Source organism: Myotis daubentonii, chromosome 4 (genome assembly GCF_963259705.1).
Source record: "Myotis daubentonii chromosome 4, mMyoDau2.1, whole genome shotgun sequence".
In the NCBI taxonomy this organism is placed as follows: domain Eukaryota; kingdom Metazoa; phylum Chordata; class Mammalia; order Chiroptera; family Vespertilionidae; genus Myotis; species Myotis daubentonii.
In genome coordinates this window covers 15,616,062-15,638,051 of record NC_081843.1, presented here as the reverse complement: position 1 = coordinate 15,638,051, position 21,990 = coordinate 15,616,062, and the positions used below count along the sequence as shown (strand labels likewise).

Below are 21,990 nucleotides of genomic sequence, written 5' to 3'. Positions count from 1 at the left end.
CAGACATCACTGACCACTAGTGATCCACGGGCCACCAGTTGGCGACTGCTGGTCTAGGCCTAATAATGAAGATGAACTCTTCTAATATCTAATGTGTTTGTTGGGAAGAGGACTGTGAATTAGTCTAAAGGGCGACCAAACATTATGACAAAGGCCACTAGGCTTCCATTAAGTCCACCTCTGCCCCAGAGATAAAAAGTTTCATCCGCTGCATTCAACAGATTGTCACCAGGATCTGATTCAGTCAGAAATGGGCCCCGAGGAGCCCCTGGCACTTCCATTACTGACATCTATTTCTCTATTTCTCCTGGTAGCATATGGCTAAGTCCAATAGCTAAAATGGTGGTAAAACAGGTTCTTGTCCTTAAAGATCTTTTATCCTGTATGATACAGCTCCCCAGCCCTAGCACTATTGACATTTTGGATCAGATAATTCTGTTGTGGGGGCCATCCCGTGCACTGTCTGATATTTAGCCGTACTCCTGGTCTCCACCCACGAGGGGCCAGGAGCTATCCTTCCTTCCCCAACAATGTTTCCAGACTTGGCCAGATCTCCTCTTGGGGGCAAAATGTACTCCCAGTTTGAGCACCACTGGTGTGCAGAATGGTGTAGGGAGTGACATTCCATTAAGTCTAAGTATGCCTAGAACTTGTCAGAGAAGGATTTGCAGAGCAGGCAACTCTTGTGAAGTGAGAGGATGGAAGGGGGGTATGTGTTGCAGGGTCTAAAGGCAAAGGAAACTATGTGCAAATATCTGGAAAGCAGGAATGCAGGTATGTGCACTTGACCCTCTGCTGTAAGGAAGGATGTAATGGGGAGGGAGGTAATGACAGCACAAGCCACAGTCCTGAGGTGACTAGGAGTGACATTAGGATACTGATGCTTTAGGAAGAATGCTACGTACCAGTTTTCTGCATGAGATAGTGCACCTATCTACCAAAAGTTTTCTCTCAACTGGGGGATCAGCTGGTTTGCCCAGGGTAACTAAAAATTGCATAATAATTGCATTTTAATTTCCACTATGAGAGAATAAAGGAATGGGATTAGATAATCTCTCAGGCCTAGTTCCAGGACTTTAACATCTTATATAAGTATATTTTGTTATTTTCAGAAACTTCATTTTGGCTTAATTACATATATAATTAACCCATTTCAATAATTCTTAGTAAACATACTGAAATAATTCAGTTTTTAAAACTTTTTCATTACCCCAATTATTCTGTTATTCCTAAAGCTACTGGCACGTGAGAAAGGAGAGTCGTAAGGATTCCCTGTGACATCTGCTTAGCAGTCTACATCCACTACTTGCTCCTGGTTGTAGCTTTTCCCTATCCCTTGGACAGGATTGCAGTAGCTGTGTAGATTTTCTTTTCCTAAATTAAGGGTGCTTTGATATAAAAAAGATCCCTCAATATGTGTGTGTGTGGTAAAAGCACTAATTACTTAGAAACCCTCTCCTCACACAAGTATGTTCATATTCTCCCTTCATGTGTCCTTTGTTATGAACAGCCAGGAATTACAGAAAGAATACTAGGGTATTTATATTCCAATGAACTTTTGCCTTGAAATTCTTGTGTATCACCCATCTTTATTAAAGTGTGTGCATGATAAAGATTGCCTGGTATAACAGCAAATATATAACTATATATAGAATATACCCTTGAGGATAAATAAAGCAGTGCAGAAAAGATTTAACATGGGACAGGGACATCTGCAGGATCATCCTGATGCTCCTTCAGTAGTTATGCCCCACTCTTCAGTAGAGATCCCAGTTCCCTTTCAATCAGTGCTCAGACCTGCCATTTCTTCACCCTGTCACCATGCATGGTCATGTTCCCAACAGCTTCTTCTGGGATCCCTCACCAGCGAAATGTACACTGTCATTCTTCAGGGACCTCTTGCATTCCTTGTAAGTCCCACAGACAGTCTTTATAATTTATATGCAACTAAGGGGAAGGAGAAACATGAATACCTTCCTTCTGAACAGAAAGACCAAAGCTCTGCTTTCAGTCCCCATGGTGAAGTCTGTGATGCTGGTGAAGGTTTGAGCTCTGGCGAAAGCTTTTCCCACACTGGCCACACTGGTACGGCTTCTCTCCAGTGTGGATCCGCTGGTGCAGTTTCAGAGTTGATTGACGCCCAAAGCAGTTGCCACACTCTCCACAGGTATAGGGTCTCTCCCCTGTGTGGACTCGCTTGTGTCTTTTCAGCTCTGAATTCCATGTGAAGCTTTTCCCACAGTCATCACATTTGTAAGGTTTCTTCACTGAGTGGGTCGCCTGGTGACTTGGACGTTGCAAACAACTGTTCAGGCTTCTTGTACTTCCTTTGCTTTTCTTCAGCTCTCTCAGTGGATGGTTTTTTAGGGGGCTGCTGATATATTCCAGTTCCCTGTAATGTCTCTGGAAGTGAGTGAATGGCTTTTGAGCATTTGGGGGGCTGACCTGCCTTCGTGACAACCGGGATTCACTCATATTTGCCCCTCTTGGATCAGGACTCTGCAGATGATTCCCTTTGGGTCTGCTGGGTGACACTGCACATGGCTTTGCTCCTTTAGTACCTTCCTGTTGTGGATTCTCCTTGTTCTCACTTTTCATTCTGGGGGCCTCTATAATTAGAAAGAATCTGTTTCATATTTTGGGCTTCAAAGAAAGAACCTCAGCAAAAGAGTTATGAAATATACTGTAAGGTTTCTCAATCTGTGGTCCTCCACTGGCGACTTGCATTAGACTCATCTGGAGAACTTACCGAACAAGCAGACTGCTGAGTCAGAATCTTTGGGGGGTGGTACCTGGAAATTTATGTTAAAGTTAGGAACCAAGTTTTCCAACCTCCTCCCTTCTTCCTAACTTTAGGAAAGGCTTAGGAAAGGAGAAATAGGGAAAAGCAAACCCAAAGGCCTGAGTATCAACTAAGGAATAAAAAGAAGAGAGTTGGAATGTCAACTTTGCAAATTCACTCTCTCTTCATGGACATTGAATGACCACCACTTTCTCTTCAAATGGTAAATCCAATGAATGTGTAATTTCCTTTCCTTATAAAATTGACAGCATTTGTGTTTGGAACCTGGAATATGGGTTAGATATGCATCCTATTTACAGAAACTACCCAACTTCTAACCAACAGGATTGAGAATCAGGATGGAAATTAGCTGGAATAGCCTGTGGGCTAGTCAGAGGATCCAGAGCTGTGTTATCCCATAGAATTCCTGACATGTAAGCAATATGTGTGTGTGTACGTGTGTGCAAGTGCTATTCAATATAGCAGCCACTAGCCACATGCAGGTACTGAGTACTTGAAATGTGACTAGTGTGAGAAACTGGATTTTACACTTTTAATTAATTTAAATAAGCAGCCCATGCAATTATAATCAATTGCTCTTCAACAAGGTTGACAAGACAACTCAATGGGGAAAGAATAGTCTTTTCAATAAATGGTGCTAGGATAACTGGATTTCCAGATGCAAAAGAAGGAAGTTGGATCCCCACCTTATAGCATATACAAAAATTAATTTAAAATGGATCAAAGACCTAAATGTAAGAACTAAACCAATCTCTCTTTAAATAAAATATAGATGTAAATCCTTATGACTTTGAATTAGGCAATGGTAATTTACATATGTGACCAAAAACATAAGCAGATATAGAAAAAAACAGATAATCTGGACTTAATTAAAATAAAAAACATTTGTGCTTCAAAGAATACTACTAAGAAAATAAAAAGATCCCTGGCCAGTGTGCTTAGTGTTTAGAGCGTCAGCCCAAGCACCGAAGAATCACAAGTTCAACTTCCAGTCAAGGGCACGAACCTGTGTTGTAGGTTCCATCCCCAGCCCTGGTCAGGGCTTGAGTGGGAGGCAACCGATCAATGTATTTCTCATACATCAATGTTTTTTTCTCTGTCTGTCTCTTTCCCTCCCCTTCCATTCTCTCTAAAAATCAATGGAGAAAATGATCCTCAGGTGAGGATTAACAACAAAAAGTAAGAAAGTAAAAAGACAACCCAAAGAATAGGAAAAACACTTGTAAACTCTATATAAGGGTCTAGTATCCAGAATATGTAAAGAACTCTTTCAACAATAAAAAGACTAACTCAATTTAAAAATGAGCAAAGGATCTGAACAGACATGTCTCCAAAGAATATATAAGTGGCCAATAAACACATGGACAGATGCTCAACATCATTAGTTACTAGGGAAATAACTCAAAACATCCACAAGATACCACTTCCCACCTACTAGGATGGCTGTAATAAAAAAGACAACAGTAACAAATGTTAGCAAGGATGTAAAGAAAGTGGAATCCCCATAGACTGTTGGTGGGAATGTAAAATTGCACAGCCTCTTTAGAAAACAGTCTGGTGTTTCCTCCAAAAGTTAAACATAGTTGCCATATCACCCAGTAATTCCACTCCATACCTAAGAGCAATGAAAACATGTCCACTTGTATATAAATATTCACAGTAGCATTATTCATAATACCCCCAAGTGAAAACCCAAATGTCCATCAACTGATAACAAAATGTCCATTAATAAATATCATTTAGCCTTAAAAAGGAATAAAGTACTGATACATGCTACAATATGGATTAACCTTGAAAATATGTTAAGTGAAAAAGCCAATCATAAAAGAGCACATTTTACATGATGCTGGACAATGAAATGTCCAGAATAGGCAAATCAAGAGACAGAAAGTAGACAGTGATTGTCAGGGATTAGAGAGGAAGGGATGGAGAGTGACTGCTAACAGGTATGGGTTTCTTTTTTGAGATTATGAAAATATTCAGAAATTAGTGGTGATAGTTGCACAACTGTGTAATTATATTAAAAACCACTGTAATTATACTAAAATCCACACTTTAAAAGTGTGAATTTTATAGTATGTGAATTATATCTCAATAAACAACATCTACACAGTTGCATGTGGCTAGTGGCAAATATACTGCACAGTGCAGCTCTGAAGGAAGACACTGTTGGATCTTAGGGATGAGAAGCATGAGAATCTACAAATGAAGGAAGATACTGTACACACAGCCAGTTGCCTTTGCTGAGCCAGGGGAAGGAAGTGTGTGTGGTCCACTTTATTCAGGTCCACGAAGGCCATAGATTATGGCGCAGGACCTCAGCTAGGGTCACACTGATTTTCTATTGGATACCTCAATTCTTCTCCATTCTTGAGTTCTGAGAATAATGAAATCAAAGTGTTTCACTGACTGTAGCAAATCTGAAGGGATCAAGGCTCTAGTTTTCTTGCAACTCTCTAACTTGCTGACTGTATCCTATATTTACTTCACCAAGACTGGCCAAAGGTCACTGCCATTCAGTTTTAGCAGTCACAGGGCTGTGTGGAGTAGGGCTGAGAGTTATACTGTCATTGTACCAGAGACAGGTAAGGAAGTGGACACAAAAGTTTAAAGCACAGAAAATGTCATAGGAGAAGGAGGCAGAAAATAATATGTTATGGAGTGGGCTTTTTCTCTAATGAAAAGAACTTGTGTAGGCCCCTTCTAAATACTAGTATAGGACCATTTTAAGTGATGAAACTCAGCTTGCATGGAAGTTAGTCAGTGGTCATATTTGGATCTGTCTGCACTATATAGGAAGTCCTAAAAGGGACAGAAAAGCACTAGAACAGTCCTGTTGTGTACTGCATTGTCAAATAGTCATTAACAGAAAATAAAAACATAGTTCTCATGTGTAGTATCACGGCCATTCGTGTTTTTTTTTAAATATATTTTTGTTGCTTTCAGAGAGGAAAGAAGAGGAAGAGATAGAAACATCAATGATGAGAGAGAATCACTGATCAGCTGCCTCCTGCATGCCCCACACTGGAGATCAAGCCTGGTACCCGGGCATGTGCCCTGACTAGAAATCGAACTGTGACCTCCTGGTTCATAGGTTAATGCTCAACCACTGAGCCACACTGCCTGGGCATACCACTACCATTCTAATCAGTGAAATTTTTTCAGGCATAAAGATCTACAATTACATACAACATTTTAAAAAAACATCATCATCTTGTCTATGGCTTTTCACAACCATGAATGCTTTGATGGAGATGAAGACTGATGAGAGGGAGAGAGGAGGCACAGAGCATTTACCTGTCCCAGCCAATTTGGTGACTGGTTCCAGAAGGAGTGGGGATTTTTCCCACTGATGGGGGCTAAACTGGTCCTGAAGTCCTGCCTGGAAAGGCTCCTCCAAACAGTTTTCCCTAGGATATCTCCTAGGAGTTTGCAGTTGAAAGTCTGGCAGTTCCTGTTCTCCAAGCTGAGATCCAGTTCTCTCCAAGAGCACTTTCTGCCCCTGCATACAAACAGCCACCTAGGAACAAGCCCCATGCATTAGAGTGCAGCCAGAGGACTGACTCAGGCAGCTTGACCTCTCACTGCTCTGTAAGGACCCCTGACCCTGGGAATTCCTGATAATGGACTGGAGGTCACCTTTGATAGAGATTGCTGAAACTCTCAAAGAAAACACAGGGAAGGACATGGGAAATGACCAGAATGAGGCTGCTTCAAATCAGCCAATACTTCTTGAGTGGAGAATCCTAAAGCTTGGGCCTTGCTCAAGGCCTGGAATCAAAGTCACTAAAGAGCAGGCGCAGACAACAGGGTCAATCATGATTCCCACCCTATGCACACCTGCCTCCCTACTACTCCTGAAAACAGGCTCTGTAGAATTGGGAAGCAGTGTAGTAAGGGCCATTAAAAACCATCTTTACCTAATAAATTGTTCTGCCCAAGGACTGCCCCACTCCTGTTCCCTAACTGCTTCCATTCCCCAAAGCACATGGTTGTTTGCTTCCTGCTGAGGATCCAGCTTTGGTCTGACTTTGAGGGTGAGGGTTGAAAGGGATACTAGCCAACTGAGCTGCGACTTCCTGATCCAAAGGCAATATGCAAGACACTTAACTGGAACAAGGTTCAGTGAAGTTCCTCATAAATCAAATTCCTACCCAACAGGATTACACTATCTGCTAAGAATCCTGATGGTAGGAAACCTTCAAAAGGAACGGAGGGGAGATCTGTCAGCAAAGGCTCAATAACCTTACTTGATCCTCCACTTTGTCATGGAAGCGCCCATGGATGGGTTTTCTGAAAACCTGGTATATCTGGGGGTAGGGGAAATGTTCCCAAAATAGAGGCCAGAAAACATGTTTGAAGCCATCTGGTCCATTTCTGGGCTCTGATTAGGGAGGGCCAGAAACCAAACATTATCCAGATGGGGAAGAAAAAAGAAAAATCCTAGGGACCATCAAAGAAGACCCTCCTTACCCACTGCTTTGGTCTCTTGGCTGCTCTGTGAAAATCTTCCACCAGAGTCACCATCTCCTTGCTGCTCATTGGACATCGATGCCTGACCCGAGCCTGGATTTCCGGGGGCAGGATGTTCAGGAACTGCTCCAGCACCAGCAGCTCCAGAATCTGCTCTTTGGTGTGCAGCTCGGGCTGCAGCCACTGCCGGCAGAGCTGCCGGAGCCGGGAGAGTGCCTCTTGGGGTCCAGACACCTCTTGATAACAAAACCGCCTAAAGCTCTGGCGGGAGGCCTCAGGGTTGGGGCAGTCCTTTTGCAGAGCCGTCCCCCGCTTCTCTTCTAGCTTTGCTATGATGTGTCTCTCTTGCTTGGAAGAAGCCTGAATGTGGGACTGAGAGCTCAGCGTTATCTCCATCTTAGCTGCCATTTTGGGGCGCAGGAGACAGCTTTTTTTTTTTCTCCTCGCAAACAGCTCAAGCCTGAGGGATCATAGCCCTGGAGAAGTCGTTCTAAACGCTAGAAACGAAGTTCTCCTGAAGGTGTTGAGGACAGGATGCAGACAGGCCCTTCTCATTCACTGGCCTTGACTCCAGACTCCTGAAGGCAACACAGTCCCTGGGAGTGGAAAGCGTCTGTCTTTCCGATAGTTTCTAGAACTATCTTGTGAAGGAGAAAAGTCGGAAAATCTTCAGAGGAAACTGTGGGGAAATACTGCTTTTATTTCACCTATGAGCGCGCGAAGTCTCAGAAGAAACGCGCAGCACGACCTAGGAAAAGTTCAAGCTGTCAGACACCCGCACCGGCTGTCCCGAATTCTGGTTAGGAGACCTCCAGCAGCTCACCCGGCGCCACCGGGTGATCCGAGGAGGCCGCGTGCGTCGGGGTGGGAGTCAGCGAAGGCCTCCTACTTGCGAGCAGAGGCGTCGGAAACCCGGGGGTGGCTCGTTGCAGAGGCTCCGAAGGCCCAGCCGCTCCGGCCTCCGAAAAAGCCGGGCTCGGGCTCCGCGCCCCAGCTGGCCCCGGGCTTGACGAAGCTCCCGCACTCCGGGCGCGGCTCAACTTCGCGGCCGCCTACAAGCCCGGGCTGGCCCCTGGGAAGGCAGCGTCGCCGACTGGCTGTACCCCGCGCCCACCAGCAGCGGACTCACCTCACGGAGTATCAGGAAACCAAAACCCCGGAGCCAGGGCTGGAGGCGGGGCAGAACCTCTTGCCGCAGACACGCCCACTTACTGCGGAGGAACTACGCCACGGGAGAGCCGCCTTCTTCGCAGAGGGATTGGATTTTCGAGGGCAGGCTTTCCTGTCTATTGGCTGGGATATCTGTCGAGGCTGACGAGAAACGGCGTCCAGCCGTCGTAGTGCATCCTGGGAGTTGTAGTCCGGTGGCACGGCCCACGAGGCCCACGAACGTTCGCCCAGGGCGGTTAACGCCCGCGCTTGAGACCTGATTTCTGGCCTGGCGGCTTTGAAGAGGTGAGAGTGCGTGCGTCAGGTGAATGCTCTGCTTGCTCCTGGACAGGGGCCGGGGGCCGGGGGCCGGGGGCCGGGGGAAGCGCCCGCAACTGGGCACCATGTCGGCCTGGGTGCCTTTTGCCTCCCAAGTCGTTTCAGGGCGGTCGAGCCAGGCCCGGGCACCTCTCGCATGCTCCGCGGTCACCTTCCTACGTCCCGGTGCCCTCGGTCCACCGGAGCGGGCCAGGCCGGATTCCGACCTCTGCCCGCGCCCTGACTCCTTCTTGCCGGTGACCACGATCGCCGTCTCACTGCAGCGCGAACCTGCGGATGTTTCCTGCCCCACTTCAGCCACAGTACAGACCCTCTTTAGCATCAAATGCTCCGGGAGTACTTAGTGCATCCTTGACAAGTGAAAGGGAATCGGCCCGGTCCCCATTCTCATCCTACTTTCTCCTGAGTGGATCATCGCCAGAGGGAAACACGCTTTTGAGAGACCAGAATTTTAAAATTAATATGATGTCAGCAGTCGAGAGGAGTGCCGGCTCCGCTTTCTGCATGAAACTAGAATAGCATTTGTTAAGTTATTCTTCCAGATAAAGTGCGGAGGTACGAAAATGTGTTAGACAAGGGGTGGGGGGTGGGGATGGCTACAGGTTCTAGTCCCGGCCTTGCTGCTGAGGAGATATGGTACTCCTTTTTTTTGTTAAAAAGGACTGTTAACAGCAATGCTTTTGATTCCTCTATCTCTAGCCCCTCCTGCCACATTAAAATGGAAAGAGAATATAAATGAAGGCAGTTCAAGTTCTTTGGCAGAAAGGCAACCTGAATCCCCACCCACCCCCACCCCCACCCCCCACACACCTTTTTAAAGTCGTTATTGTTGAAAGTACTACATACCCCCCTTCCCCACCCCCATTGACCTCTTCTAGACCACCCAAGGCCTTCACTACCCTATTGTCTGTGTCCATGGGTTATACATGTATGCATACAAGTTCTTTGGTTGATCTCCTTCTATTCCCCTCCCGCCCCCCATTCCCTCTGAGATTCCAGTTTATTCCGTGCTTCTATGTCTGTTTTGTTCATTAGATTCCATATGAGTGAGATCATGTGATACTTATCTTTCTCTGACTGGCTTATTTCGCTTAGCATAATTCTCTCCAGGTCCCTCCATGCTGTTGGAAATACTAAGAGTTCTTTCCTTTTTACAGTAGTATTTCATTGTGTAGATGTACTACAACTTTTTTATTCACACATCTGCTGATGGGCACTTGGGCTGTTTCCAAATCTTAGCTATTGTAAATTGTGCAGGTATGAACATAGGGGTGCCTATATCCTTTCTGATTGGTGTTTCTGGTTTCTTAGGATATGTTCCTAGAAGTGGGATCACTGGGTCAAATGAGAGTTCCATTTTTAATTTGTTGAGGAAACACAATACTGTTTTCCATAATGGCTGCACTAATATGCATTCACACTAGCAGTGTGCAAGGGTTCTCTTTTCTCCACATCCTCGCCAACACTTGTAGTTTGTTGATGATAGTCATTCTGACAGGTGTGAGGTGATACCTCAGTGTGTTTAAATTTGCATCTCTCAGATGATTAGTGACTTTGAGCATTTTTTCATATGTCTCTTGGCTTTCTGTTTGTCCACTTTGGAGAAGTCTCTATTTAGGTCCTTTACCCATTTTTTAATTGGATTGTCTTCCTTTTGTTAAGTTGTATGAGTTCCCTATATATTAAAATTAACCCCTTATTGGCTGTATCATTGGCAAATATGTTCTTCCATGCAGTGGGCTCCCTTTTCATTTTGTTGATGGTTTCTTTCACTGTGCCGAAGTTTTTTATTTTGATATAGTCCCATTTGTTTGTTTTCTCCTTAGTTTCCTTTGTCCTAGGAGAAGTATCTGTAAACATATTGCTATGAGAGATGTCTGAGATTTTGCTGCCTATGGATTCTTCTAGGATTTTTATGATTTCACAACTTCATTTAAGTTTTTTATCCATTTCAAGTTTATTCTTGTGTATGGTGTAAGTTGGTGGTCTAGTTTCATCTTTTTGCATGTACCTGTCCAATTTTCCCAACACAATTTATTGAAGAGACTGTCTTTACTCCATTGTATGCTCTTGCTTCCTTTGTCAAATATTAATTGAACATAATGGCTTGGGTTGATTTCTGGGTTCTCCATTCTCTTCCATTGATCTATATGCCTGTGCTTGTGCTAGTACCAGGCTGTTTTGATTACAGTGGCTTTGTAGTATAACTTGATATCTGGTATTGTGATTCCTCCATCTTTGTTCTTCTTTCTCAAGATTGCTGAGGTTATTAGGCCCTTTTTTAGTTCCATATTAACTTTTGGAGTGTTTGTTCTAGATCTGTGAAATATGCTGTTGGTATTTAAATAGGGATTGAATTGAATCTATAGATTGCTTTGGGTAGTATGGGCATTTTAATGATATTGACTCTACCAATCCATGAACACAGTATATTCTTCCACTTGTTTGTGTCTTCCTCTCTCTCTTTTTTCAACGTCCTGTAGTTTTTTACCTCCTTGGTTAAGTATATACCCTAAGTTTCTTAATTTTTTTGTTGTTGCAGTGGTAAATGTTTTTTTTTGTTTTTGTTTTTTTTTTAGTTTCTCTTTCTGAGAGTTCATTATTGGTGTAAAAAAAAGCTATAGATTTCTGGGTGTTAATTTTGTATTCTGCTACATTGCCAAATTTATTTATTAAATCTAGTAGTTTTTTGAGAGATTGTTTGGAGGTTCTAGCAGGGGAGTGCAGCTTCTCGTATACTCTTGACCAAAGACAGGTCCTGTCCTCTGGAGCGAAGGTCATCTATTCTCACTGAGCAAGTCTTTTTCAACTGAGCACGCAGCTTCAGGAGGGACGCACATGGATTGGTGAGGGAGGAGGGGGACACCCGCCTAGTCAGCCAGATCAGCCAAATCAACCCTGGGGATTAATGGGTGACAAATATTGCAGCCAGATTGCCCTCACATCCAAATCTAGGAGTTTGTTTTTTTTTAATATATTTTTATTGATCTCAAAGAGGAAGGGAGAGGAAGAGAGAGAGAGAAACATCAATGATGAGAGAATCACTGATCAGATGACTCTTGCATGCCCCCCACTAGGGATTGAGCCCACAACCTGGGCATTTGCCTGACTGGGAATCGAACCCAAGACCCTTCAGTCCACAGGCTGATTCTCTATCTACTGAGCCAAACCAGCTAGGGCAAATCTAGTAGTTTTTTGATGGAGTCTTTAGGGTTTTCTGTGTACATCATGTTATCTGCATTTAATGACAGTTTTACTTCCTCCTTTCCAATTTGGATGCCTTTTATTTTTTTCTTTTTGTCTGATTGCTATGGTTAGGACTTCCAGTGCTATGTTGAACAACAGTGGCTGATCATGTGATTTTTGTCTTGCAATCTGTTTATGTGATGTATCACATTTATTGGTTTGCAAATATTGTACCTGCCTTTCATCCCTGGAATAAATCCCACTTGGTCATGGTATATGATCTTTTTAATATATTGCTGGATCCGATTCGCTAATATTTTGTTGAGGATTTTAGCATCTATGTTCATAAGGGATATAGTTGCTTTATCTGGTTTTAGAAATAGTGTAATGCTGGCCTCATAAAAAGAGCTTGCAAGTATTCCTTCCTCTTGAATTTTTTGGAATACTTTGAGGAGGATAGGTGTTAGTTCTTCTTTGACTGTTTGGTAAAACTTCCCTGTGAAGCCTTTCAGACCAGGGCTTTGTTGCTGGAAGTTTTAAAATTACTGCTTCAATTTCATCAGTAGTTATGGGTCTACTCAGGTGGGGTTTTTTTTATTCTTCCTGGTTGAGTTTTGGAAGATTGTATTTTTCTTGGAATATATCCATTTTGTCCAGATTGTCCAGTTTGTTGGGATGTAGTCGTTCATAGGTTTTTTGGGTTTTTTTTATGATCCTTTGTATTTCTCTGGGATCATTTATTACTTCACTTCTTTTGTTTCTGATTCTGTTTATTTGTGTCCTCTTTGTTTCTTGATGAGTCTGGATAGAGTTTCATCAATCTTGTTTATCTTTTCAAAGAACCAGGTTTTATTTGTTTTATTTATTGGTTTTATTTATTTATTTATTGTCTCTATGTCATTTATTTCTGCTCTGATCTGTATTATTTCCTTCCTTCTACTTACTCTGGGCTTTTCTTGTTCTCTAATTCTTTAAATTGTAGAGTTAGATAACTTATTAAACTTTTTTCTTGTTTTTTAAGGTAGCCTGAAAGGGCAAAGAAGGACCAACTCCATTTTGTGTTGTATCCTCCATCTTGTGTAACTATGTCCCCAACATGACCTTTTTCCGAGAAAAGCCACAGAATGCACCAGTTGCTTAACCCTGCTTCCCCCACCCCCTTAAATCAGCCAATAGGAATGCAAGAGGAACTAACCTAAGGCCAGAAATATGCTAGCCACATCCTGTCTTTGTGTAACTGGACCCTGGCCGCATCCTGCCTTTGTGTCACTAGACTCTAGCCCCCACCCAACCAATCAGAATCGGCCAACTCAGTGGTCCAAGTATCACCTCACCTCCCTACCCCAAGCCCTATAAACTCTTTGTTCTCCTGAAGCTCGGGGCTCTCTTGCATCCTGCTGCTGCATTGGTAGAGGCGAAGAGACCGAGCTTGAGCTTAAATAAAGGCTCTTTGCTTTTGCATCGGACTCGGCTCCCTAGTGGTCTTTGGGGATCTTGAAATCTGGGCATAACATTTGGGGGCTCGTCCGGGATCCCCAAGACCCACGAGGGACCCTGACCTGGAGAGCCTGACTGACCGCGGTAGGTGTCTGTGTGTTTGTGTGTTTCTGTCCCTCTTGTGTGAGCTCATCTCTGGTATTCTGGTTGTGCCCGATGCGGTCTAAGTGGACGCACTGGAGGACCACGGGCTGGAGGACTCGAAAGACGTTCCGATCCTCCTTTCTGGAGGGACATGGAATCCTCTCACAAATCTGAGGTGAGGCTGGGCGCTCCCACCAGTCGGCGTGAGGCCGTCGTCTAGCTTTTGGTTTTGCTTCCACGGAGTTGGAAGACTGTTCTTTGGGGCCCTTTGTTTATCTGTGTTTGTGTTTCTCTGTTTTATTCTGTGGACTTACTGGAGGGACATTATGGGACAGACTCAGACTACTCCTTTAAGTATTATGGTTGATCATTTCAAGGAAATTAGGGGAAGAGCCAACGACCTCAGTGTGGAGGTCCGGAAGGGTCAGTGGCAGACTTTTTGTTCCAGCAAGTGGCCAACTTTCAGTGTTGGATGGCCGCCAGAGGGAACTTTCGACCTCCCTACCATCCGCCGGGTCAGAGACGTCATCTCCCGGCCCAAGAAGGGTCATCCTGATCAACTCCCTTACATTATTACTTGGCAGGACCTTGTGGAGGACCCACCCTCGGCTTAAGCCCTTCCTGGCCCCACGCCCTCTGGAGCCGAGACCTATTCTTGCTTTGCAGGGGACGGAGAAGAAGGAGGAAATGAAGGTCACCCAGCCATCAGCTCCCCTCTACCCTGTCTTGCAGGGGGGAACTGAAGAAGAACTGATTTTTCCTCCCACGTATCAGTCCCCTAGAGTGCCGGAGGGACCCAGCCACCCCCCATCCGGGGAAGCAGGCGCTGCTCCGAGAGCGGAGGGCGGAGGCGTTCCAGTGGGAAGCCCGCCCTATACCAGACCAAGGGTTCAGAGAGAGCAGTCTGCCTGCGTTGCCGACTCCACTATTAAGACTCTACCCCTGCGAGCCACCAGTCCCCCAGATGAGGGGGGCAATCAGCCCCACCACTACTGGCCTTTCGTCACTAGCGACCTCTATAATTGGAAAGCTCAGAATCCTAAGTTTTCTGAGAAGCCGGCAGGGCTCATTGATTTACTAGATTCTGTTCTTTTCACCCATCAGCCTACCTGGGACGACTGTCAGCAGCTTTTGCAGGTCCTATTCACCATCGAGGAGAGGGAGAGGTTCCTCAATGAGGCCCGAAAGCTAGTCCCGGGCACGGACGGGAATCCTACCACCAACCAGGCTCAGACAGATACCTTTTTTCCTCTAACTAGGCTTGAATGGGGTTTCAACACGGCAGAAGGTAAGGAGAGGCTCTGGGTCTACCGCCAGACTCTAATGGGGGGTCTTCGGATGGCTGCTAGGAAGCCGACTAATTTGGCTAAGGTAGGAAATGTACAGCAGAAGAAGGATGAATCTCCAGTGGCCTTCCTAGAGTGGGTCATGGAGGCGTTCCGTACCTATACCCTCATAGACCCAGAGGCTCCCGAGAACAAGGCGGCTGTTATCATGGCCTTTGTAAACCAATCTGCTGCAGACATTAGGAGAAAACTGCAGAAGATAGATAGACTAGGGGGAAAAGTCTGCAGGACTTGCTGGTAGTAGCCTAAAAGGTATACAACAACTGGGAGCCCCCAGAAGATAAACAGGCTTGCGCTGTGGCAGCTGCCAGCAGTAAGCAAACCCAAGACCTGGCCAGGATTCTGCTGGCTACCACCACGGACTCTCCCGAGGAATGGGACCGCTGCCTCCAACAGCTTGCAAGTGACCAGAAAAGAAAAGAGGTAAGGAGACCGCCAGGGAAGGGAGGCGGAGGCTGCAGAAGGATCAGTGTGCTTACTGCAAGGAAATAGGGCATTGGGCCCGAGAATGTCCAAAGAAGGCCGGTGGGAAGGGAAGCAAGACTGATTGAGTGAAAGTCTTAGAGCTGGATGAACTGAGTGATTAGGGGAGTCGGGGTTTGGACCCCCTCCCCGAGCCCAGGGTAACTCTGAGAGTGGAGGGGACCCCGTTAACTTCTTTGTCGACACTGGAGCGCAACATTCGGTCCTCCGTACACCTCAGGGGAAGCTAGCAAACAATAAGTCCTGGGTACAAGGGGCAACTGGTATGAGCCAGTATTCATGGACTACCCGAAGAACGGTAGATCTAGGGACGGGCTGGGTATCCCACTCCTTCATGGTAATACTGGAATGCCCCTACCCACTGTTAGGACGGGACTTACTGGCCAAGATTGGAGGTCAGATAACTTTCAGACAAGGGGGGGGGGGGGGCTCAGGTCTCTGATGGCAAAGGCCACCCCATCCAGGTCCTGACTCTGAGACTGGAGGATGAGTACCGCCTCCACCAGAAGGCGTCCCCAATAGAGAACAACATGGACAGATAGCTACAAGAATTCTCCACGGCTTTGGCAGAGACGGGGGCGGGGTAGGACTAGCCGCTCACAGGACCTCAATCCTAGTAGAGCTAAAACCAGGAGAAGGCCCAGTAAGAATCAAGCAGTACCCTATGTCTCAGGAGGCCCGGAAGGGAATCCAGCCTCACATCCGGAGACTGCGAAGCCTAGGGGTACTAGTTCCCTGCCAATCTGCCTGGAACACCCCCCTCCTGCCAGTCAGGAAGCCTCACACGAATGATTACCGACAAGTACAGGACCTTGGGAAGTAAATAAAAGAGTTATGGACATACACCCAACTGTTCCCAACCCATATACTCTCTTGAGCTCCTTGGCACCCTCTAGAGTCTGGTATACTGTATTAGATTTAAAGGATGCCTTCTTCAGTCTGCCGCTGGCGCCCCGAAGCCAACCGTTATTTGCCTTCAAATGGCATGACCCAGAGGAGGGCTACAGTGGACAATTAACCTGGACATGGTTGCCTCAGGGGTTCAAAAATTCACCCACCATCTTTGACGAGGCGCTACATGAGGACCTGGGTGAGTACAGGAGGGAGCACCCCAGCCTCACCCTCCTCCAGTACGTAGATGACATCCTGATTGCTGCTGACACGGCCGAGGACTGTGAGCGGGGGACCCAGGATCTGCTGGCTACCTTGAGGGTCTTAGGGTACCGGGCATCTGCGAAGAAGGCTCAGATATGCAGAGAGAGGCTCAGTTACCTGGGGTACATCCTAGATGGTGGACAGCGGCAGCTATCAGATGCCAGAAAAGAAACTGTCCTGAAGATCCCTACTCCTACCTCCGGAAGGGAAATAAGGGAATTCCTAGGATCGGCCGGCTACTGCCGCCTCTCGCCAGGCCCCTATATGAAGCTACCAAAGAGGGGAGGGCGTTTGAATGGACTAAGAAAGAGGCTGCCTTTAATCAGTTAAAGAAAGCCCTCCTAGATGCTCCGGCCCTAGGACTGCCAGACGTTACAAAGCCCTTTCACCTCTTTGTAGACGAAAACACAAAGGAATAGCGAAAGGGGTTTTGACTCAAGCCTTGGGCCCCTGGAGCCGCCCAGTAGCTTACTTGTCTAAGAAGCTAGATCCAGTAGCTGCCGGCTGGCCGCCGTGCCTAAGAATTATTGCAGCAACAGCGCTCTTAGTCAAAGATGCCGACAAACTGACCCTGGGGCAGGAAATCTGGATCACAACCCTGCATGCCATTGAGGGAGTCCTGAAACAGCCTCCTGATAGATGGATGAGCAACGCATGTATGACCCATTATCAGAGCCTTCTGCTCAACCCCCCTAGAGTGCAGTTCCACCCCAGTGAGGCCCTTAACCCCGCTACTTTGCTGCCCAACCCTGACCTAGATGCCCCACTACATGACTGTGCGGGAATCCTAGAGCAAGTACATGGATTCCGGAAGGACTTGACCGACCGGCCTCTCCCAGATGCCGAGGCCACTTGGTTCACGGATGGGAGCAGCTTTATATGGGACGGGCACAGGTACGCGGGTGCTGTGGCGGTCACTGAAACGAACATCGTATGGGCAGAAGCTCTACCCTCCGGAACGTCAGCCCAGCAAGCAGAGATCGTCGCCCTCACTAAGGCGCTGACGCTGGGAGCTAGAAAACGGCTCAACATCTACACAGATAGCTGTTATGCGTTTGCCACACCTCATGTTCATGGGGCAATCTATCAGGAGAGGGGATTACTGACGGCAGAGGGACGGACTATAAAGAATAAGCAGGAGATACTCAACCTGCTTACAGCCTTATGGCTTCCTGCCAAGTTAGCCATTATCCACTGCCAAGGGCACCAGAAGACTGATGACCCGATAGCAAGAGGTAACCAAAAGGCTGACCAGGCAGCCAAGGCAGTGGCCCTTACTTCGGTCCCCACCATGGCCCTACAACTACCGGACCCGGGGGACCCAGTTTTACCAGACCAGCCCTGATACTCCCAGGAGGAGTTGCAGCGGATCAGGAAACTCCCCCTGGCCCAGGAGATAAAGGGATGGTGGTATACACCAGACAAGGAGCTCATACTGCCAGACCGGCTTGGAGTCCCAGTGTTAGAACGCATGCACCGGTCCACCCACCTTGGGGCCCGGAAATTAAAGGACTTAATCCAGCATGCCGGAATCAAAATTCACCAGCAAAACTCCAAAATAGATCAAGTTGTATCCGCCTGTAAGACCTGCCAACTCACAAACGCGAGGGCCGGGTCGAGTGAAAAAGGGACCAGGCTCAGAGGAACCAAGCCGGGAGCTCAATAGGAGATCGACTTTACCGAAGTCAAGCCAAGGAAGTATGGTTATAAATATTTTTTAGTATTTATAGACACCTTTTTTGGATGGGTAGAGGCATACCCAACCAGGCATGAAACAGCTCAGATGGTGCCAAGAAACTGCTAGAAGACATCCTACCCAGGTATGGATTTCCTGCTATGATAGGATCAGATAACGGGCCAGCTTTTATTTCACAGGTAACACAGGCAGTACCCAAGGCTATAGGGGCAGATTGGAAATTGCATTGTGCCTATAGGCCCCAAAGTTCAGGGCAGGTAGAAAGGATGAATAGAACTCTAAAAGAGACCCTTACCAAATTAACCATGGAGACTGGCGGGGACTGGGTGGCTCTCCTTCCATATGCCCTCTACCGGGTACAGACCTCTCCTTATACCCTGGGCTTTACCCCCTATGAGATCATGTTTGGCAGGCCACCCCCTATCATTCCTAACCTTAAGGCTGAGCTTCTCGCTGAGTTTGAAAATCAAGAAATATCTTTTCTCTTAAGAGGGCTCCAGCAGGCGCACGAGGACATTTGGCTGTGTCTCCGTGCCATCTACGAAGCTGGCCCGACCCCAACGCCTCATCAGTACAGACCGGGAGACTGGGTTTTTGTCAAAAGGCACCGCTGGGAGACCCTCGAGCCGCGTTGGAAGGGTCCCTACTTCGTGGTGCTGACTACACCCACCGCTCTCAAGGTAGACGGCGTCGCAACCTGGGTCCATCACACCCACGTCCGCCCAGCTGATCCCTCTGCAGTCCAGGAGGACCTCATCACACAATGGAGCCTCAATTACAATCAGCACAACCCACTCAAGCTCAGGCTACCGTGTACTCGACCTGCCTGATACTGGTAACCTTGCTCACGGCCACTCATGCCGCCGGGAGTCCCCACGCCCCCCATTACCTTACTTGGCAAATCATAGACACCAGTTCGGGGACTGTACTTAATCAGACCTCCCAGTTGCACCCTAAAGACACTTGGTACCCGGACCTCTATGTAGACCTGCTTTCCCTCATTCATGTCCAATACGACCCCGGATTCGCCCGGGGACTTCACTTCTATGTCTGCCCCGGGCACTCTTGGACTCCACGAGGCCACACCCAGGACCCATGCGGAGGAGCGGAGGACTATTTCTGTGCCTCCTGGTCGTGTGTCTCAACGGGACATATATGGTGGACTCCCCCGAAAACGGGTGACCTAATTACCATCAGGCGGCCGAATAGCCCGCCATGCGACCGAGAAGGTAATCCTTGTAACACCGTGAGAATATCTTTCACGGAGCAAGGAAAGAAGGCGACAGGGTGGGACGCCGGTAAGACCTGGGGAATACGTTTCTATGATAAGACTAGGGTCGGGTATATGGACCACGGGGGACTGTTCACTCTTCGGGTACGGGTGGCACCTCTCTCCCAACAGGCTCCAGCAGGAGTAGGGCCTAACCAAGTACTGGCCCCCCAACCTGCCTCTACCCGGGCGTCCCCGCCCAAGAGCACCCGGGCCCTGGCCTCACAGCCCTCTGCACCCCTTGGCCCTAACGGGGCATCCTCCGCATCCCCGACCCCAGTCCGCCCCTCAACGTCTGACACAGACCCCTATGGAGCATAGTTATGGGAGCATATCATGTGCTGAACGCTTCCTGACCTGACCTGACCGCGTCCTGTTGGCTCTGTCTAGATGTCCGGCCACCATATTACGAAGGCATTGCTATTAGAGGCAATTATACAACGGCCTCTAATTCCAGCTCCTGCAGGTGGCAGCAGGCCACTGCAGGACTAACCCTCCAGGCAGTAATAGGGCAAGGTACTTGCATAGGCCGAGTGTCCCCTGAACAATCACATCTTTGTAATAACACTAACAGTCCCTAATGGGACAGCTTACCTGCTCCCTGCCAAAAATGCATGGTGGGCCTGTTCCAGTGGCCTCGCTCCCTGCGTCCACTCCCAAATCCTCCACTCCTCAAAAGAAGGCTTTTGCATACTCGTCCAGCTAATTTCCAAGCTAGTGTACCATTTGGGGGAGGAAGTACTCAGCAGGATAGGCTCTGCTAGCCCCCGAAGCAGGAGAGAACCTGTCATAGCCCTGACCCTGGCTGCGCTCCTGGGGCTGGGACTAGCGGGAGCAGGAACCGGGATATCCTCGCTTGTTATACAGGACAAGAACTATGAAACCCTAAGAGCAGCCATAGACCTAGATATAGAAAGAATCCAGAAGTCCATTACCCATCTGCAAGAATCTCTTACTTCCTTATCTGAAGCAATACTCCAGAACAGAAGAGGACTAGACTTACTGTTCATGCAGCAAGGAGGCTTATGTGCTGCCCTAGGGGAGGAGTGTTGTTTTTATGTTGATCATTCGGGAGTTATAAAGGACTCCATGGCCCTCATAAGAGAGGGATTGCAGAAACGGAAGCTAGAGCGGGAGCAATCCCAGTCTTGGTATGAATCATTATTTAATTGGTCCCCATGGTTAACCACTCTTATTTCTGCCCTCGCTGGGCCCTTTATAATTTTACTCATGCTATTGACCTTCAACCCTTGCATTATCAACCATCTAGTCCAATTTGTCAAAGAGCGCATAGGGGCGGTTCAGTTGATGGTTCTGCGCGCTCAGTACCGGCCTCTAGTAGCAGAAGGCGAGGTAGAAATGCAGTCCATCCCATAATTGGGCCTATAAATTTCAAGACAAGGGGGGAATGAAAGGGCAAAGCAGGACTAACTCCATTTTGTGTTGTATCCTCCATCTTGTGTAACTATGTCCCCAACATGACCTTTTTCCGAGAAAAGCCACAGAATGCACCAGTTGCTTAACCCTGCTTCCCCCACCCCCTTAAATCGGCCAATAGGAATGCAAGAGGAACTAACCTAAGGCCAGAAATATGCTAGCCACATCCTGTCTTTGTGTAACTGGACCCTGGCCGCATCCTGCCTTTGTGTCACTAGACCCTAACCCCCACCCAACCAATCAGAATCGGCCAACTCAGTGGTCCGAGTATCACCCCACCTCCTGACCCCAAGCCCTATAAACTCTTTGTTCTCCTGAAGCTCGGGGCTCTCTTGCATCCTGCTGCTGCGTCGGTAGAGGTGGAGAGACCGAGCTCAAGCTTGAATAAAGGCTCTTTGCTTTTGCATCAGACTCGGCTCCCTAGTGGTCTTTGGGGATCTTGAAATCTGGGCATAACAAGGCCTAGTGGTATGAATTTCCCTCAGGACTGCTTTCGGGATGTTTTTTAATTTTTTGATCTCTTTGGTAACCCATTTATTAATTGCATGCTATTTAGCCTCCATGTGTTTGAATATTTTTGAGTGTTTTTATTATAGTTGATTTCTAGGTCATTGTGATCTGAGAACATGCTTGATATGTCTTCTTGAACTTGTAGAGACTTAGTTTGTATCCTAACATGTGGTGTGTCTTTGAAAATGTCCATGTGCACTTGAGAAGAATGTATATTCTGTAGCTTTGGGGTGATTATTCTGAAAATGTCAATTAATGCCATCTGATCAAGTGTGTTGTTTAGGGTCACTGTTTCCTTGTTGATTTTTTGTCTAGAAGATCTATTCAGTGATGTCAGTGGGGTGTTAGAGTCCCTTACTATGATTGTATTGATGTCAATTTCTCCCTTAAAATCCTCCAAAAGTTTTTTTTTTTTTTTAATATATCAGGATGCTCCTGTATTGGGTGCATATATGTTTACCAGAGTTATATCCTCTTGTTGTATTGATTCTTTTAATATTATGCAGTGGCCTTCATTATCTCTTATTATGGCCTTCACTTTGAATTCTATTTTGTCAGATAT

The 21,990-nt window shown here is 46.9% G+C and overlaps 1 protein-coding gene and 1 long non-coding RNA gene across 3 annotated transcripts; one reads left to right on the top strand and one right to left on the bottom strand.

Annotated features, from left to right (window-relative positions):
• Window positions 1–1,569: 1,569 nt before the first annotated feature.
• On the bottom strand, window positions 1,570–8,435 carry ZNF174 (zinc finger protein 174). 2 transcript variants are annotated; one of them, XM_059692926.1, is made up of 3 exons: window positions 7,277–8,428; window positions 6,101–6,323; window positions 1,570–2,609 (listed from the first exon to the last, which is right to left on the bottom strand). In XM_059692926.1, exons 1-3 carry the CDS (start codon window positions 7,682–7,684, stop codon window positions 2,008–2,010), a joined length of 1,233 nt encoding a protein of 410 aa, XP_059548909.1. In that variant the 5' UTR covers window positions 7,685–8,428; the 3' UTR covers window positions 1,570–2,007. The 2 variants fall into 2 exon arrangements, with proteins under 2 accessions (XP_059548909.1, XP_059548910.1); XM_059692927.1 differs by lacking the exon at window positions 1,570–2,609 and adding an exon at window positions 2,755–2,792 and having other exon boundaries at window positions 7,277–8,435.
• Window positions 8,436–8,612: 177 nt separating this feature from the next.
• LOC132233017 (uncharacterized) lies at window positions 8,613–21,711 on the top strand. The gene is made up of 2 exons (XR_009452533.1): window positions 8,613–8,750; window positions 14,636–21,711. It is a non-coding gene; the product is annotated as an uncharacterized LOC132233017 (long non-coding RNA).
• The last annotated feature ends 279 nt before the right edge of the window (window positions 21,712–21,990 follow it).

What these genes read in the sequence shown, in the direction of transcription:
- ZNF174 (XM_059692926.1), bottom strand. Translation starts at nt 7,684, where the DNA reads ATGGCAGCTAAGATGGAGATAACGCTGAGCTCTCAGTCCCACATTCAG. An exon ending in CCAAGAGACCAAAGCAGTGG is followed by an intron (nt 6,324 to 7,276) that starts GTAAGGAGGGTC and finishes GCTTGTTCCTAG; the next exon opens with GTGGCTGTTTGTATGCAGGG. An exon ending in CACCAAATTGGCTGGGACAG is followed by an intron (nt 2,610 to 6,100) that starts GTAAATGCTCTG and finishes TTCTAATTATAG; the next exon opens with AGGCCCCCAGAATGAAAAGT.